This window comes from Ischnura elegans, chromosome 8 (assembly GCF_921293095.1).
Source record: "Ischnura elegans chromosome 8, ioIscEleg1.1, whole genome shotgun sequence".
Classification (NCBI taxonomy): domain Eukaryota; kingdom Metazoa; phylum Arthropoda; class Insecta; order Odonata; family Coenagrionidae; genus Ischnura; species Ischnura elegans.
In genome coordinates, this window is record NC_060253.1 from 3922255 (window position 1) to 3942025 (window position 19771).

The 19771-nt window shown below is 39.1% G+C and overlaps 1 protein-coding gene across 1 annotated transcript in view; it reads left to right on the forward strand.

Moving 5' to 3' along the window:
* The window catches only part of LOC124163908 (peroxidase-like), a 57186-nt gene that overhangs the window by 28371 nt on the left and 9044 nt on the right, over nucleotides 1-19771 (forward strand). The window contains exons 2-12 of the mRNA XM_046541016.1: nucleotides 899-1015; nucleotides 2407-2685; nucleotides 3950-4053; nucleotides 9161-9301; nucleotides 11642-11812; nucleotides 12395-12559; nucleotides 12968-13192; nucleotides 16043-16170; nucleotides 16516-16629; nucleotides 17041-17176; nucleotides 18145-18272. Of these exons, the coding sequence (XP_046396972.1) occupies nucleotides 899-1015; nucleotides 2407-2685; nucleotides 3950-4053; nucleotides 9161-9301; nucleotides 11642-11812; nucleotides 12395-12559; nucleotides 12968-13192; nucleotides 16043-16170; nucleotides 16516-16629; nucleotides 17041-17176; nucleotides 18145-18272 (1708 nt within the window). The remainder of the gene's footprint in view (nucleotides 1-898; nucleotides 1016-2406; nucleotides 2686-3949; nucleotides 4054-9160; nucleotides 9302-11641; nucleotides 11813-12394; nucleotides 12560-12967; nucleotides 13193-16042; nucleotides 16171-16515; nucleotides 16630-17040; nucleotides 17177-18144; nucleotides 18273-19771) is intronic.

Consider the following 19771-nt stretch of genomic DNA (forward strand, 5'->3'; position numbering starts at 1 on the left):
TTTGTCTCTTCAGACTCCTCCGTTCTGTGCCATCTCTCTCCCCCAAACCCCCCCCAATTGTCTTCAACCGCTACTTCAGCTCATTCATTCCATCCTTCCCCGTGACTTCGTCTTCCTTCTGGGGTGACCTCTCCCTCTCATCATCCTCCCTTCTTCTTCCTCCAATGACCGTGCCACCCTCCGCTTCTTATCACAGCCAAAATATCTGCCCTTCTGTACACGTACAATTCGGAGGGAAAAACAAACCTACTGGCATAGAGAAAGTAACTTCATATCACAATTATGTAGAATGAAAGGGTCTCTAAATCAGTAATGATGTAAGCTTGTTTTTAAAACATATTATGCATTTGGTATATGTAAAAATGAAAGCTTCGCAAACATTAATCCTGAAGAAGCAAGCTAGAATTCTTGTTAAACTCTCATCACTAAATCACCCAAATAAAATATATGCCCAGAAATGGGGAGCAATCTTTATTACTCCACTTAAAAACTATTAAAATAGAAAAGTGTTCAATTATCAAAACATTAATGGCTTAATCACTGGCACCTATTAATTGGTAAAATGTCCAATGAAATTGTTTACTAGCTAATAATTTGATGTAGCCCTACAAGGAACTATCAGATACAGAGTGATCCCTACCTAACATATCTTAAGAACACACAATTACAATCACAATCCTTAAAAAAATTAGACTACTCTCAAAGCAAAATGAGTAACTGCATTTTGCTAATTACTCTATGAAGAGCTGCAACTTTATTGTAGCAAATTAACCTAAACTAGATGGTTTTTTTGACCAGAAACTTATTTTAGTCATTATTATGTCTTAACCTTAGTAATCTAAATAATTTATACGTGCATTCTCTAATTAACTTTGTCCCTTCTTCAAATCCAAACCAGGTACCGACTCCAGGGTTTTGTGCTGCTATGCCTACTACCAAGCTACTTTTTTCTAAGCCAAGCCTCTATTTTGGCTGAGTCCGAAGACGATGAATGTGCCATTTTTTTACTACGAAAGTAAGTATGTATAGGTTCATACAATAATACATGGCAACTCTAACATCACTGGCTTCCAGTATGATGTATGTATGCTTCTATTTCAGTTCAGGGTTGCAAGTAATAAGTTAAAATATGGTGAAAAGTTAAGACAGTTGTAAATACACAGCATAAACTTATTCTCATGGTGAACAGCAAAGGTATGTGGACTATCCCCGACTATGAAGGTCAAAATAATAAAAAAATGCGAGCCAAGTAGTGTGAAACTAGTATTTTGTCCACATCAAATTTTCAAACATAATAAAGTTTGAATGACCATTTACTGTAGTTCTCTGAATATAGTCCCCCTCCAAATTGAGTACCCCCTCTCTAATTTTGAAGCTTCAATATTGGGGAAAATTGTAAAAAATGCGTAGGAATATATTCCCCCCCTTAACTTTTACCACAGGCATTTTAGGAAAAAGAGGGGACTATTATCAGATAAATATGGTACTCTCCTTAGGATGGAGATTAATTTTTTATCATTGTGATAGACAATGAGAAATGCTTTTCCTTGAATGTAGCCAGTAGCAAGGAAATTAGCAACATCAATTGACAATCAAATAAGCTCTTGAAAGTCTTCTGCAATCTATCTCACAATTTTCTCTCATTGGCTTGGGCAACTAAAATAAGTCCAATTGTTTCAAACTCAACGGAAGACTCACCCTTCCAAAAAAAACTGACATAAAAGCTTTCCTAGCCTTCTACTAAGGAACAAAGGAAGTTCCACCGAGAAACAAAGAAAAAGTCATTAACATATAAATTCTAAAATATATGTGCTCTGCTAATTGAACTTCTTCGACAGGTGAAGCTTGAAAAGCATAAGATCTAAAAATATGTGCTTTGAATTGCTCTATCAAAGTGAAATTGCAAGTGTTTGGCTCATTGCTAGTGCTGGATGACATCAAAGAAAACAAAACTTTTCCACTAAATATGCCAAAGTATTTGTTTTGAGTTATTAAGCAATGGCCCTCACTTCTACCCAAAAGTTTACATTTTAAAAAAAATCTAATTCAACGGCCTTAATTATTAATCTAAAATCTTAAATCAATTATTTCTTTGGAAGCTGTAACATAGCTATATTTAGCTATTCCAGGGTAAACAACATCACCATCACCAAAGTCCATTTTACGAGAGGCACATATAATTGCATAACCTAGATCACGTAGGAAAGGCACTGCAAAATTTAAAGGTGTAAATTGCATGAAAGCAAGCACAAATGCATGAATGCAAGGGGGCAAAATAGCCCCTCCCCAAACCTAAAATGATTACATAGGCCTAAGATGTAGCTTGAATATGTGCAAGCTTGTGCCCTATGTGAAACAGGCTCAAGAGATTAGAGGTCATTCACCGGTTTCTTCTTACTTTTGCAGCGTAGAAAAACCCGAGGGAAGGGAGGACGAGGGGGACTATGAAGACGGCCCTTCACACCACAAAACACGCACCGGTGGACGCAATAGGGAAGAGAAGGTAGATTTAGACGATGCAGTCACCATATGCATCTCATACTCATCAGTGGACGATGCCTTTGACAAAGCCAGGAAGGTCACGAACCTCCGTTCTCCTTTTTCGCCACACCGACCCATTGACAATGCTCAAATAGCTCATCTGGGGGAGACATTGCTTGAGACATCAAGGATATTATCACAAGAGTAAGTGCTCACCTCATTCACACCACCAAAGCCAGAATGATGCTTAACTCACATATGTACAGTGCAAAAGACAATATTTTTAACCATTAAGTTGCAGCTAGTTTACATGTTCGCGTTTGCACTTGGCAGAGTTGGCAAATGGAAAAAATTAAAGTTCAATATCTTCAAATCTCACGGGAGTACTCTCCAGAAGCCAGGTCATTGACTTTTCTGCTCATTCTCAGACGGATTTTAGGAATGATTAGCAAACAGGTGTTCTGCCGTGAATAGCCCAACAACGTCTCAGAGTAAGGACAGGTAAGGGGAGGGAGAAGCTCAGACTGCCATTGCACCAGTGACCACTGCCAAAACCACTCAAAAATTCCTCGCTCGTGAACTGAAAAAATTTTCCTCGACAAAAAAAAAGAAAATTGGTTAGCAAGATATGATGGTCTAAAGATATTTCTCTGAATTGCAAAACATGCACATATGATCATATCTTCCAACCCTATTCCTCAGCCCATGCTTGCTATAGAAATATTTATTTATATGTATATGGTCTATTTATCTATAAGATGGGCTTCCAAATCTTTCAGAACAGTATACATATTTGGTTTTGCTAGAACAACTTAAGTGCCTGATCAAAAATCTGCTATCATAACTTATTACCCAAACACCCATTCTTATTCTGTCTTTTGTTGCACGTTCTTGATTGATTTCAACTGTGAGACTATGGCCTGAAGCAACATTGGTGTAGGCCCTGTCTGTATCTCTGGTCCTAGTAATATGTATCTACAACCAGATTTCTCTCAATGATGGGGAAGAGTAGGCAAACTGTCATACTCAAAGTAATCTCTAACTTTTCCTAAGGAGGTTCCACTATACATGACCTATGACCTTTTCCATTCACAGCAATCTGGAACATAGCCCTCATTGTCGTATTTACTTTCATTCCTGCCCACATACATTTAATACAGAGAGAGTTTCCTGGTCATTCAGTATCATTACTCAGATAATTATGAAAATCATTACTGCAAACATTTTAGACATAGTACCAACTAAAACACATAGTATGACTATTGTTCGTACGTGCCTTATCATCAAGTGTCTGGAGCACCACTGGCTTTAAAAGGGTTATGAGTGGATTTCGCAAATCTACTACCTGCTCCGCATGATATGCTCTTAGAAACTCAAAATATGCTCTGCCTACTCCCAGAAAAATACATCTTCTATCGTCATCAATTAATTTTAGTACTACTTGATTCAATAACAATTCCTTTTGCAGGTATGAGTTGACAAAGGAAGAAATGTGGGAAGTCCTCCCAAGGATAAACACGCTCAAGACAAAAATTGCAGCCTTCTGCCCTCGATTCCTGCAGACAAGAGCAGGTACAGAAAAATGGAAGCAAGACACAATGTCTTGCAGAACGTTAACAAACTTTGAACGCTCAGAAAACTATACCTGCATTGATAGGGTATATGCATTTCATGCACATTAATGTCCTTCCTTGTCAAAATATGTATTTTTATGGCAAAGTCTGATAGTCTCAAAAAAATACAGGATCCTGGCAGTTTTTAAACCACTTTCCAATCACTTGCAGAAACAAACATTAAAATTGTAGATACTTTTTACTTTGGTGGCACGGTAAGTTGAGTTGATTTCACTTACTGCCCACACACAATCACTTCGCATGTAAGTACATATATGTACTTCATTTTCCCTCGGATCTAATTGACTTGTGTCAGTAATAATCAAGTGAGCCAAATTTTGTAATGTGCACTTATTGTTAGTTTTAACCTTTTGTGCCCATCATCGGCTGTAGCCATGAACACATTTTTCAACCAAAGCGAAAGAACGTCGGCAGTATTCAATAGAGGGGACGGGGAAGTGATCATGTGCCAATAAGCAATAAACTCAGGCACCCCACTGCCCCTCGCTACAAAGCTTAACGAGGGATTAGGCCCACTAATTAGAGCACAATAAATTTGCAGCAAACTAATGGTATTGGCAATGTTATTATGAACAAATACTGAGAGTTTAATGAAAATATAAAACATAAAACAGACCAATTTGGTTTACTCTGAGACCCTACAATTTTCAATTGAAACTCTATCATTAAAACTAACGTATATTTTTACAGTGAGGAACATAATGCAGTAAAAAATTGAAAATTTCTTCTATCAGTTAATGTTCACACTAGAAATTGGTTGAAAATGTATTGCTCAAAAGGACAAACGGATGTCATGTTCTACATAAAATCAATGATTGGTACAACCAATGTTTGCTTCAATAAAACTATTGCTTCAGTAGACTGCTGCTAATCCTTTCAAGGGTAATGATGGGGAAGGGGCTGGCATCCTGCTGAGTTGGGTTCCAAGGCATAAGCGCTAAATTTTACTCCCCCAGAGAGCTCCGTATGGGGAAGTAAAAATGTTCCTATGCATGGTGCACACTTCACTGGGAAAGCATCATCCTTCTCAGGGCTCTGGCACAGATTAAGGACTAAGTAAAGGTAAAAGTGGTTGATTGGAAAGAGCATCCCCCACAATCCACCTCCCCATCCAGACATCAATATTTTGAATTAAACATGGATGCGAACCTCAATGAACTCAAGGTTAATTATATTTCATAACATAAAAACTTTTTATTTTCAAAAATTTTACAATTTCACATTTTATTTGGCAATAGCATGGAATTCATGGATGATTTAAAACATATTCTACTGTGAGAGAGAAAATAAAAATTTGAAGTAAAGACATATTTACAGCATGCAAATTGAATAGCACATTGTTCTATTTATAAGTACCTGTAATAGGGGCGGTCATAAAACAACTTTTTTCGAAATTCAAAGTTCGACATGTTTCAAAATGTAGCCCGAGGTACCAAATGAACAGAGAAAATTTTTAGTTCCTGTAGGTTGACATTACACGGTGGTACCAGGGCCATTTATTTTAGCTTAGGCAACCCGCAACACATACCCTCTTTTTGCTCTGTTTCGGCGATAAATGTCGTAATTAAAATGGTTTTTTCAGCCGATTCTACACCAGTCATGCCTGAAACTGTCGAGGTAAGCAACATAGATCGATTAATCACGTTTTTTTATACAATCACCGGTATTAAAATGCAAAGAAACGTAAAAAACTTTGAAAATTTCTTAATTAATGGCATATAATTTAATTTGGTTCACACATATGGTCATGATCGCACTAATATGACCCTACCGTTTATGTAGAACAACACTTTTCCCCTCTCCCATCCTAAAGTAAGGATCTCCTCATCTCCCTATGGCCCTCCTATGAACTAATGTCAACGCACTGCTCAGAGATGTGAAAAGCCCTGATGCCTTCCTCTGCGAATACGTCTTTATTACTTGCACTATCGTTTGGAAGGCTACTCGTCGCACTTTGGCACTTTCATCATTCACCATTGCAATGAGGATATTCTCTGGATGAGCGAAGAATGCTTTGCTCTGGATGAATTTCTCAAGAACTGTACTTTTTAGGGAATTGTCTTATTGTCATAAGTATTTCCCAGGCATGTTTTGCTCCTTCTGTAATCTTCCAATTTTTCTTTATTGTGAACCACAGAGGAATATAGAGTTTCATGATTATCTTGGCTATTGTTTTCAAAGCCACTATTGGTCGTCTTGTTCCCATGTAAACGCGGATAATTCTGTTGGCCGTTGTTCCCCATCTCCTGTTATTTATTTCCCCATTATCACGATCATCCAGCTCTTGTGGGATATATCCCCTGGCAATACCTCGAGCCATGTCCAGCGAATATTTTTGGTGTGTGATGATGAGTGATGAATCTAGATCAGGATCAGGTAGACCAAGATCAATCGTCTGAAATTTCACCAGAGGTAGCTGCACACAGGTCTTCAGTTGGCGACAAATTGACCCACTGTAGCTATTTAGTCTTGTCATTGGCCCATCAAATTTCTCCATTATATGTTGAAGAGGGAGTTCATTTGAACGCAGGACACAAATCCATAAGGCACGCCCGAGGTGCACTTCGATAAAACATATAGTGCCTCCCTCACAGCCGGTCGCGGTGTTCAAAGGTGCTGCATCACAACCGATGCACCATTTGGAAGACGTGTCCATTCTAGCCGCTTCGACAAAGTCGAAGATAGAGCCTCTGAGGCATTCTGCATCTCCTGTCTCAGTTGATGCATGTCCCAAATAAACCCCACCCGGTTCTGCAAGAATACCAACTTGCTCTTCAGTTGAGTCGTGATGCGCACTTTATTGTTGCTGCACAATTCCCTGATTTTCGTCTTGTCTTTTCTACCCTCGAAGAACAATGCTATCCTCGGTTGGTCTCTAAGCTTTTCCATATCCTCTGCAGTTGCAAGCTCTCTGTATTTCTTCCTTCAGTGCACAATTTTCTTCCGGTCGACAGTCATAGTTGCATTTTCAGGTGTGACCTGGCCGACGTCTTCAAACGCTGCAGTCACAAGGGCTACTGTAAACCGCTTGATACGTTGTGCCTTTCCACCAATTGGCAGGTCACAGGCTGCTTTAAGATGTTGCACTACGTGCTATTTGAGGATGAGCGGGAGGATGGCTGCCATTCATCGTTGAACACAGGTGGCAAATCATCTGGAACTATAAAGAACAAAACCTTGAGTTTAGAACCTATTTTCAGGGCAAAGGATGTTGATGCCCTCTTTTAAAATGATTCCTCTGTTTTTATCAAATTTTTTCTTTGGCAGCCTTCTTCCCATGTTTTTCTGTGGTTTTCCAATCAATGGCCCCAATCACTAGTTCTCTGGTTAATCTCTGGTCTAAAAGGAATGATATTTCTTCATTTTTAATTTAAGTCTTTGGCTTACGACTGGACTTGGCCAATTTCGGAAGACACTTGCATTGAGCAGCATCAAATAGCCTTAAAACATTTTCCTTAAATTTTTTCAAGTCTTGATGGACAAAAGATGAATTTTTCTTCTTAGTGCTCATCATATTTTTTTTACATTTCAACTGGTATCTCTAAACTGCCATGAGGATGCCGCGGTTCGACATTACAGGTCCAGATGTGTCGTTTCACACTTGGTCCACTCTATCGGCGACAATATGGGCAATCTCCTGGACCGATTGATAAAATTCTCTCCTTTATTGCATCTTTTTCATCTCCACCTACTTGTAAAACTTTGCAATAATTTCATATGTGGGAAGATATGTCCCAGACAACTGTCGAGCAGCGTCGAACTGAAGATGACTCTCCACTGAAGAACACGCCAATGCATTCATTTTTAAAAATTTGCTTCTCCAATAAAAAATTACTTTGGCACGCAATCCTTGCCTCCCAAACCTTGGGAAAGGCCATCCCCATGTACAAGACAATTCATCAATAGCGTACAGGGAATATATATAGCAAGGGAGAATAGAGGGGAAATGGAGGAAGAGGAGAGAATACCGGCAAATGTTACTTCCTTTTAATTTGTATTTACATGGTCTTCAGCAGATCACCTCCTTCCAATCTGTTTACTTCCCATTTCTTTCCATCAATTTTGGATCCAAACAAGATTGCATCTTAAGTGGTACATCATAAGACTTGAAGGGTGGGTAAAAATGGGAGAAGATCGAGTTGGAGCCACCTCCACGTGGCGAGTTCTGGGTCTCACTGAGAGCCGGAGTGGCACCTGCTCTCGTGGTGGGCGAAGAATGGCAAAATTTGGAACACGGAGCCATTTTCTTAGACGATGTTGCCTGAGCAGTGCGTTGATGTTAGTTCATAGGCGGGGCCATAGGGAGATGAGGAGATCCTTATTTTAGGATGGGAGAGGGGAAAAGTGTTGTTCTATATAAACGGTAGGGTCATATTAGTGCGATCATGCCCATACGAGTGCACCAAATCAAAATATATACTCATGGTTAAATAAAAAACACAGTACTATTCCACAACCTTATATTTTTGCAGTAGACTGCAAAAATATAAGGTTGTGGAATAGTACTGTGTTTTTTATTTAACCATGAATATCTCATCGTTCCACCAAGTAACGCCTAAATCTGTTGATTATATTCAAAATATATACCATTAATCAAGAAATTTTCAAAGTTTTTTTAAATGTTTATTTGCATTTTAGTACCAATGATTGCATAAAAAAACGTGAGTATTCGGTCTTTGTTGCTTACCTGGACAATTTCAGACATGACTGGTGCAGAATTGGCTGAAAAAACTATTTAAATTTCGACATTTATCGCCAAAATAGAGCAAAAAGAGGGTATGTGTTGCGGGTTGCCTAAGCTAAAATAAATGGCCCTGGTACCACCGTAGGATGTCAACCTACAGGAATAAAATTTTTTCTCTGTTCATTTGGTACCTCTGGCTACATTTTGAAACATGTCAAACTTTGTATTTCGAAAAAAGTTGTTTTATGACCGCCCCTAACCTGTAAGTAATGGAGTTGATTTCTGTGAAAATACCAAATCTACTCAAATCTGCTCTCATTCTCATCAGATGAGAGGAATGTTAAGAGAATTTCTGTTGCAGGGGGGAGGACGTGCGACAACCCAGGGCCAATTGGAGGGCGATTCCGAATGCACGACGGCTCATGCAACAACCTTGCACATCCAACGTGGGGCTCAGCCAGAGTGGCCTTCAGGAGATTTTTGCCTCCTGATTACGCAGATGGTAGGACGATTCCCTAAAATTTCTTAGCTTAAATTAAAATATTACACTCAATGCAACTCTCTCCAGACAAAATTAAGTTAGAATGCATTCCTATACCATTGAGATAAGTTCTGATTATGATGTCTTCCCTTCATTGCAAAAGACAAAAATTATTGAAGTGCATGGCTTGACTCTCCCGTTGTGACAATGACTGAGGGCCCTTTGAAGGCCCACACCCAATAGGGCCGGGGCCCAACAATTCAACTGACACACCGGGCAACCTGGGAGGGGAACGGAGGGGGAGGAAGAAGGGAGGGAAGGGGGTGCCACCGTGATAGGAGCCGGTCGACACCTCCGGGAGAGAATAGGAATGGAAGGGAATGGGATGGGGAAATACAGTCCCCATGGGGACGACAGGGCCCACTACCAGCAAATCCATAACTTAATTTACCAACGAAATTGGAAGAAGGAGAAAATCAACAGATCATTTCGTTGGATACCTCCCACTGTGACACAGAGTATGAGGGTTCAAGGTGAACCCTTCAGGGATACAACGCACCGGAGCCGGGAACCAAGCCCATGGCTTATACGCCCGATCACCCGGGGGGGGGGAGGAGAGGAGGGAAAAAGGAAAGAGGCGCCGCCACGATAGGAGCCCATCGATACCTCTGGGAAAGGAAAGGGACGGGACGAGGGAAAGACACCTCAACGCTATAGAAGCGAAGAGGGCCCAACTAAATAGCGAAACCAAGCAAAGCTATTAGTGTTCTAATGATTTTGGAGTGTCATTCTATGAGGCTAAATAATCCAACGATCAAATCGCTAGGTACCTCCCACTGTGACAAATGGAACGAAACCCCAGGGTGGGCTCGCGAGGACACACTCCCGGGACAGGGTCTGTAAGCGCGAGCTTTTCACTCCTGCACCCAGAAGGGGGAGGACAGGAAGGAGAAGGGAAGGAGGCGCCGCCGCGATGGGAGCTCGACGACGCCTCCTGGGAGGGGATAGGGAAGGAAGGGAAGGGACGAGGAATCCCGCACGTCACAAAGGCGGGCAGGTCCTACTACTAACGAAACCAAGCACACGCAATTAATGTTCCAACAATCTTGGAGGACCATTCTATGAGGAAGAAGGATCCAACGATCAAATCGTTAGATTCCCACTGTGACAGTCAGTAAATGTAAGACTACAAAATTTTGGGTATACTTTGATCCAATGGTTAACTTAGGTCCTTGCCATGGAAAATGTATCTTTGGCCACAACAGTCAACTACGGAGGCAAAAAAAGTTAAACTCATTTACAGGCAGTGGCACTGGCTCCATGGGGCCTGAGGGGGACCAAGCCCCCTCAAACACTATGGGTGAGAGGAAAAAATGTGCCAGGCTCGTCAATTTTCCTCAGAGTATCCAGTTATAGAGATTCCAGTTATCAGGGTTGTAATGTTGATCATATGACTCTTCTAAAATGCTTAAAAAATTTAAAACTCACTACTTATAAAATTTCCTGCGGCAAGATCCCCGGTTTGGGCCCCCTCCAATATTTTTTGTAAGTCGGCTTCCCTGTATACAGGTTTAAATAAGTTTTTCATTCACCATTCATGTTATTGAATGATTTTTTTTGGAACTAAGAGAACAAAACAGATACGAAATAAAGAGTTTATTAAGAGAAAATCTATTAATTCACATCCGTGGACACATCCCAGACGGCACAGAATCCTCCGTATCTAATTCGTATGCAGATAGTATTCATTGACTACCGCTCCGTCGCTTTTTGTAGCGGTAGTCAATGAATACTATCTGCATACGAATTAGATATGGAGGATTCTGTGCCGTCGTGGTTTTTGGTGCCTCTCAAATAACATACATGGTCACTCTTGCTGAAAAAAAATTATTACAATTAATTTTTGTCGAAACATACAGAAGTTTAAGAAAAAATCTTTGACAAAATATTTATCAATAGCAACAAAATCACATTTGCTATTTAAGCTTGGAGAGTTTTGCAGGGTTATTCAATTTGCTTCCAGAAAAAAAAACAAGGCACCTGGACTTAAGAGCAAATACAGAGGCAACAGGCATCTGACAGATAATCAAAAAATTTCCATAACCTGCCAATGCACCACAATCAAATCAATTACCAAAATGGTTCATGACATTGCTAAATTCGTCTCCTCTTGTATTTAATATGGACAGAAAGTAATCATTTAGACAAGCATAAATTGTATGCTTCTCTTTCAACATTAAAGTTAAATATTATCATTTATATAAGTTAATCAAAAGTTCCCATTGTAGTAGGTTTAAGTTCCTTTATTAGGTACCTGATCATCATACCAATAATTAAATACTTTATTGCTTTGAATACCAGGTCTTAGTATCCCCAGAGCCAGTCATGATGGAAAGCCTCTACCTAATCCACGTCTAATCTCTGAGAAGGTGCACCGGAATGAAGGCTACCACGACAACACAATAAACCTGCTGTTTGTTGCATGGGGACAAATGATTGACCATGACCTAACCCTGACAGCAGAAACAAAAGGTGACAATGTAACATAAAAGCTTCAAATAAATTTATTAAAATTTAAGACTTTCAACGGTAAACTATAACACAAGTGCATATGTAAGTTGCTGTGCCCAGCTTTTTTTGCTCATGGTTCATACTTGGTACATATTAGGATCAACCATCTAGCAGAATAAGTGCAAAAGATAACTATGAGTACTTGAAAATTTTCCAGTAAATATAGTATGTATTGAAGAAAGAGAGAAAATGATAACCCAATTTTTCTCAATATTCTGTGCAAGTTTTCCGCACTTTCCCTGAAACCTATTTATGAACATTTGGCTCCAAATTGTGAGAGTAATTCTTAGGGCACATTCAAGATCACCAATAATGCAAGAAAACAATTAGCCAGTTAATTATGCACTGCACTTCAGCACTGAAAAAGTTCGCTGACACGCATGAGCGCTGGCAAGAGTCACAACGTCATAAGGACAATGTGTAACATAAGATCATAACTGACACACAATTAATGTGACAGTTTGTACATCCAACCCTGACCAACCATAATGATAGCTTAATACAACCTTTGAACATTCCTTCCTCTTTGTTAATCTTAATAAGATCAAAGGACGAGGGAGGAACCAGACTGCTGTCTTTCCCCAAGGCCTCATCCCAACTGCATGCCCATCATATTACCCAATGAGGACCCATTCTACGGGACTTGGCGACAAAAGTGCATGCATTTTTCACGCTCTTTTGCTGGCGTCAGAGAAGACTGCAGGCTGGGTAAGAAAACAGCATGATTACTTAAGTTCACTCTGTAACTAATCCTGTTTAGAACCAAAGGCATTAGCAAGGTTGATATGAAAACCCCTTTGGATTGAGAGGGAGGAGGAAGAAAAATTTATTTCAAGCCTGTACTTCATATTAAGATATATGCCAGCTTTGGGGGGAAAATTTTTGTGATTTCAAATTTAGGTACACAAACAATAAAGAAATTATTGCAAAGGAAACAAAATTTTCATTAAAAAAATCAGCTATTCAGTCATTGGTATCCTATGATGTTTACAAAATGCAAAAAATAATATAATTTTGATGAGCTATCTGGAAGAGAAGTGCTGCAAATTTTACTCCAATCACTCAGATCAGAATTGGCACTACACTGGTTAATAGAATACCCAAATTCGTTGACAGGACCAAGAGTGCAATTCAACCTGCTCACATCATATATAGATGCAAACTTCATCTACGGATCATCAGTAAGGGTGTCTGATTCACTGAGAACTCTACAGGGAGGCCTCCTTGCAACTTTACCTATATTCAGAAGACTTGGCCTTCGAGATCTGTTGCCTCTGAAGCTGAACTTTCCTGACGATGGATGCATTCGCCCAAATAAGGATGTTTTCTGCTTTTTGGCAGGTAAAGAACTAACATGCATGAAAACACATTGAATTCTTTGAAACGACCCTTTGACTATGACCTTGCTGCTATTCCCAATCAGGCATCACCAAACTGCAATAATACTATTATAGCAAATGATTATAGAAAGGGCTAACTTGTTTTAGAACTCCAAGCATTCCCGTGCAATAACTTCTCATCCTCCTTCCATTTAATAATTATCACCACTGCATAACACAACATTTTTCCTTGTAGCCAGCTAATACATGAGCATACATGGCTGCTGAATTTACATTATTTACAAAAACAAAAATTTATATTCCTTATCATTGTGAGCAGGGGCGGATCCAGGATTTCTTTCTGGGAGGGGCACAAGCAAGGCCATATCCAAGATTTTGTTCAGGGGGGGGCACAAGGATATCTCGCAATACAAAACGAACGCAATAATAATGGGACCGAATTATAAACCTTGCATATTTTTGAGGGTCTGGGGGGGGCACGTGCCCCCGTGCCCCTCCCCTGGATCCGCCTATGATTGTGAGATTGATTTAGCATAAATTAGGGGTATCTAATAATAATAATAATAATAATTTATTCGCTGAAGGCAATACAATTGCATAGCTTCGTCAAGTTACATTACATAAAGGATAAAACACAAACAAACGATGGCAATAGAACACAGTGTGTATGCAAATGACAATTAAAGATACATCAGGACAATATTTAATACATTAATTTACATTTAAGTTTTTCCTTACATACAACATAACTCATTTAAGTTTTTCTTTACATACAGCATAAAATTCATCAGTAGAATATAAAGGTTTTTGTATTAAAAATTTTTTAGCTCAGTTTTGAATTAAAAAAATTGTTGATTTTTTTAATATTTTGAGGGAGTGAATTGTGGAGTTTTGCTCCTTTGTGGTATGGACCCTCAGTATTTAGTGTGGTAGATCTAGTTTTGATGTGGATATCTAGGTTTGACCTGGTATGATGCTGGTGAATGTTGCAGTTTAACACACTCAATGCGGATGCCTTGAATTCAAGGCATCCCGCGCTAGCCTAGGACGCGGATGCCTTGAATACAAGGCATCGGTCCCATTAGGTTTCTCGGCCCGCCATCTGCCTCCGCGTCTTCTACTAGACCCTGCAATTGTGCCCAGCGTCTCAGTGTGTCTTCTCCTGTGACTGGATACAAGTCGTTTGCTTTCAGCAGATTTTTTGCCTTCTTTTTATTATTATATATTTATTATAATTTTATTATAATATTTAATATTTTCTTTATTAATAGCGCAAATTTTAATAATTTTGACCTATGTATGATTGTATACGATTAAGGAAGACATAATATCTGATATTATTGCAAAATATTTTTTCCGCGTGGCGGTGTGTTATGATAAATTTTCTCAGCATTGAGTGTGTTAACTCATATAAATTCATGTTATTTTTAACAAACAGAATGAGTTCAAAAATATACAAGGAGGGTAGGGGCATTATACTGGCCTTACTAAAATAAGGTCTACAGGACTCTCTATAAGATAGGTTGAAGAGAGTCCTTATGGCCTGCTTTTGCAATTTAAAAATTTTTGCACTGTGGCAGGAACTGCCCCATAAAATGATGCCATATGCCAGTATGGATTGGAAGTTAGAAAAATATATCATCTTCAGAATATTAAAGCTTCCGCTAAGGCGAAGATATCTAAGCTGATACAGAGATTTACTTAGCTTGGGTATTATTGAATTGATGTGTGAGGACCATTTTAAGGATGGCTCGAATACAACACCAAGGAATTTTACATTGTCTGCAAATAAGAGGTCAACATCGTTAAGTTGTACTGATGTACATTGTTCTTTGCTAAAATTTAGGCACACAGATTTTTGGACATTTATGGCCAACAGATTATCATGTAACCAATTTTGAAAAGATTTCATGGTACAATTTATTTTTTATTGTAATGACTCTGGAGTAGTCCCTTGAATTAATACATTAGTGTCGTCTGCAAATAAAACAGTTTCAGCTTCTGGGACACAACTTGGTAAGTCGTTTATATACAACAAAAAAAGTAGGGGCCCGAGTATCGAGCCCTGGGGGACGCCAGATTTCATTGCTCTTTTGGCAGACTGAAAATTTAGCTTTAGGTTTGCCGATGAATCAAAATGAGAAATTTCAACCAGCTGAAATCTTTCCTGTAGATACGAATGAAACCATTTATTAGCTATTCCCGAAATCCCATATTTATTTAGTTTTTCCAGAAGGACTTCATGGTTGACAATATCAAAAGCCTTTGTGAGATCAAAGAATACCCCTATTGGCAAATTGTTTGTATCAATTGCAGTAAGTATTTTGGTGACGAATTCGTGAAGGGCTTTAGTTGTTGAACTACCTCTTCTAAAACCATGTTGATGCTTGGAAAGTATAGAGTTTGTTTCCAAGTATTTCACTACACGGTTAAACATTATCCTTTCAAATACTTTTGAGATTCCTGGTAGCAAACTTATTGGCCTAAAGTTTTCTACATCATTTACTTTTCCTTTTTTATGAAGTGGTAGGTATGACTTTACTTAGTTTGAGGCAGTTTGGAAAAATTCCATCAGTTAAAGATAGGTTACAAAGATATATTAAAGGTTTGCTCATAAAAGGTATGGCAAATTTTAATTTTGATTAAATTTTAATTATGGCAATTTTTAATTGTAAGTATGAATCCAGATCACAGAAAATGATTTTGAAATGAGGTCCCCACTCAAATTGTAGCCTTGAAGAACCTCCCCTCAACCCTGAATATGATTCTCCTTCTTACAGTCTTTACTCTTACAGCCTTTGAGAGCTTTCTATTGCCCTCCATTGAGTAATTGAGTGATCTTTTGAAACAGGAGATGACCGCGTGAATGAGCAGTTGGTTTTAGCAGTCTTGCACACAATGTTCGTGAGAGAGCACAACAGAATGGCAACAGAGCTCTCTAAACTGAATCCACACTGGGACGATGAAAGACTGTATCAGGTCTGTATATGCATACAATCCAAAAAAAAATTCATAACAAGTTAGTTTTTATCACTCTTCACTGATATGAAAAAACTCTCACTATGCAAATGGGAGCTTCAAAATAAGAACATACATATATGAATGATTAACCGTTTCCCTAAGAAGGCTGTGTATATGCACGACGTGAACATCTGATGCTAAAGAATGAAGGCCATGTAAATCAGCCAATGGTGGTGTAGAGTGATCTGGAATACTAAGTGCATGAGAACCAGTTTCTAGCACAAAAAAAACCAAGTTGAAAAATCATTTCGACCATTCTTAACACTATAATGAGAAGTAAGGAAAATTATATTTCTTTCCTAGGAAACTCGACATATTATGGCAGCCATTGTTCAACATATTACATACAAAGAATTCCTGCCTTTACTCTTGGGGAAAGATACAATGAAGGCATTTGGATTAAATCTACTAGATGAGGTGAGTTAAAATTTTTTTTTGTTTTAATTTAAAAGAATTGAAATCATGAATATGAATAGGAGGAAGAGTTCTCGGGTTTCCAGCCGGGTGAATGAATATACCCTGAAGACGATGGCAGAATTAGCCTTCGAAACGTCAGTGCTGAAAAACCCACGGACCCGGCAGGAAACCCAAGAACTCTTCCTCCAGTCTATTCGCCGGGAAAACCTTGTATCCTTCATGAATATGAATAACACACAGAAGTTTTTTTGATCTTGAAGGCGTAAATTGTTGAAACTCAGGTCATGGAGCAAACACAGAGTGGAATCACAAGTGCTTAATCATTTCCTTTAGCCTTCATGAAGAAATTTCCAATCCAGCACATAATAAGATCCTTCATAATAAGTCAAGCTATTTCTGTTATCTTTACAGGGTTTTTCCAACGCTTATGATGAGAACGTGGATGCAACAGTCACAGCTTCCTTCATCACAGCAGCATTCCGATTTGGACACTCATTACTTCCAAGCACTGTTGAAAGATGGAGTGCAGCCTCAAATAGTTACATAGGTGAGATAGAGTGTGATCATGAGTCCTTTATCTGAAAGGGAATGCATGAATTAAGAATACAATATGAGCATAGGAAATTCTCTACACATCCAAAATTTTGAAAAAAAAATTCTTACATATTACGGTAGTTTTCCAGAAAAGCACCATAGAACTACAAATACAGAAGCCCTTCATTTTGAATTGGTGATGTAAAAGAATGAATAATTGATAAGATGGATGGGTTGATTTGGTTCTTGGCAGGGGCGCAGCTAGGAATTAAAGCTGGGGGGGGGGGGGGGTTTAGTTGCAACTAATATCAGGGTGTGTGGGGGTATGGAATACCCACCAGGATAAGCGGTTGGTGCGAGATTAATAAATTGCGGAATTTTAAGATAAATGGGTCAACACGGTGAGTTTTACGGCTTTCTGAGGGATATTTTATTAATCCTAGCACCATGCTATTAGTAATATCAATCCAATTAAGTAAAATGGATTAAACTTCAAAATTTCTCTGATCTCTGGGGGAGCCCATGACTGGAATCTGAAACGGAGCCAAAAAGAATAAGCACCCAATAAAAACTGTGCACAAACCCAATTTGAAAACAAAAGAGCATTTTTACTCCATAAACACTTTAAATAGAGATGTCATGAAGGAAATCATTTGTGAGATACATAAATGTGTCATTCCAGGTAACTTTCATAATACCTGAACAGCTTTTGAAAATTAACCTATGAAAATGAATCACTTGTTTAAGAACCATAACTGGGTACGACTATAACCAATGCCAAGAACCAAAACCAAATTGGAAGCAGCAAATTAGTGGATCGGACCCCTCCTTTTTTTATTACATTTCTCAAATGGTTCATCACAAGTGACAAAACCTGTGCCAGTGATTTTTGCTGGCAAGGAACTTTTAATTACTATTGAGGCACTCATCTTTTTATCACAAAAATTCCTTCATATTAGTACGATGAATCGCCTTTTCCAGGATCACAGAGGCTAAGTGAGATGCTGAGGCAGCCCTTTGACCTGTACAAGCCAGGACGCTATGATGAATACATTGTGGGACTTGCTAATCAAGTAGCACAAGCCATGGACGATGCGGTGACGCAGGAGGTTGGTTTGAGGGTTTACAAAGGCACAAACTTCTCTTCTCTTGCACTCATATTGACCCTTCACTTAGCAACACCACTCACGAGCCTAGAACAGTCAAAGCGTTTGTTAGTGATGTGTAAAATCACTTGTAGTTCAATGAGCCACTCATTGGACTACATATAATCCATCCCTTGGCCGCTTCCCTCCCCTCCCCCCCCCCCATCACAATCAAAACATTGCACCACATATTGCACATGTCAGCTATGCCATTTGTTGGAACTTCGAGATTTAGTGAAATTAAAACACATAGGTACTCTTTATACTTATTCGTGGGGTCACCAAAGAAAACCAAGTAGCTCTGGCGCCATGCCAGAAAGCCAAGCCCTCTTATTGTCATCTCCAATTCTGCTCCTATCATTCCCAATTCTTCCTGTTCTTGTCCTTTCCACCTCAATGTTGGCCTACTTGCTTCTAGACAGTGGTGGATCCACAATCAGTGGCTAGGTGGGAGGCCTCCCAGCAGTTATGGGGTTCCAAACAAAATAACCATTTTATCTAGAGTAAATTGGATCCCCAAGGGTAAGGCTATAAGGGTAAGGCCCCCCCCCCTTACACCCTACCTGGATCTGCCACTGCCTCAAGTGTTTCTTTGCATTCTCTCTTTAGCAATGCATTTCAATCCCTCCACAGCAAATGGCTCAGCCATCTCAGTCCCTTGCTTTTGACTATTACTGCAATGTCTGACTTCTTATGCAGCTCCCTTATTAATGGTAAAGTACAAGATTATGTAGTTTTTTTAATTGTATAGAAATAGAAAATTATTATAAATAAATAAATGTTTTAATTTATTCAGCATACTACATTGTTATAGGTCCATCATGAAGCAGCAGTGTTTCTCATTTTGAACAAACTTAACGAGTAAGATGGAACCTCAACTCATTATAAGGGCATCAAGCCACACTGATGACAGATATGTTTCCATTAAGATATTTTTATTCACTAACCCTTTCACGCCGGGCTCCTTCACGGAAAGTTGGTTTTGCCTCCGCGAAGGCTTTGAGCATTTCTTTTTCGTCCTGTATAGAGTTGTTTCTTGGTGAGGAATTGTCCAGGTATGTAGTCGCTTCCTCCACTGAATGACCTTGCCAAGCGGGGTGCCGGACCCTTTCCTCGGCCCCTGGGCAAATATAATCCTCGACCCTTTTCTTGAAGGCAGCCCATCACTGCATACTTTTGCGGTCAGTTTATTGTTGCTAGGGCTATTTAATTTTTTTCATTGTTACTATTGCAGCAAATGTCAGTTCATCAATGTACACCTTCCATTTTGCAATGCCTCTAGAACTTTTAAACCAAGTTCTATGGTTATTTTTAGTGTTTTCAGCAAAAGGGCATTATATCATAGACCAGTGGTTCCCAACCCTCTATGTCTAGCGACCCACCTTTTAATTTTTTCCATTTTCGTGACCCACCCCTACCCCACCCATGATTACACACAAACATACAAATACGTATGTATGCAT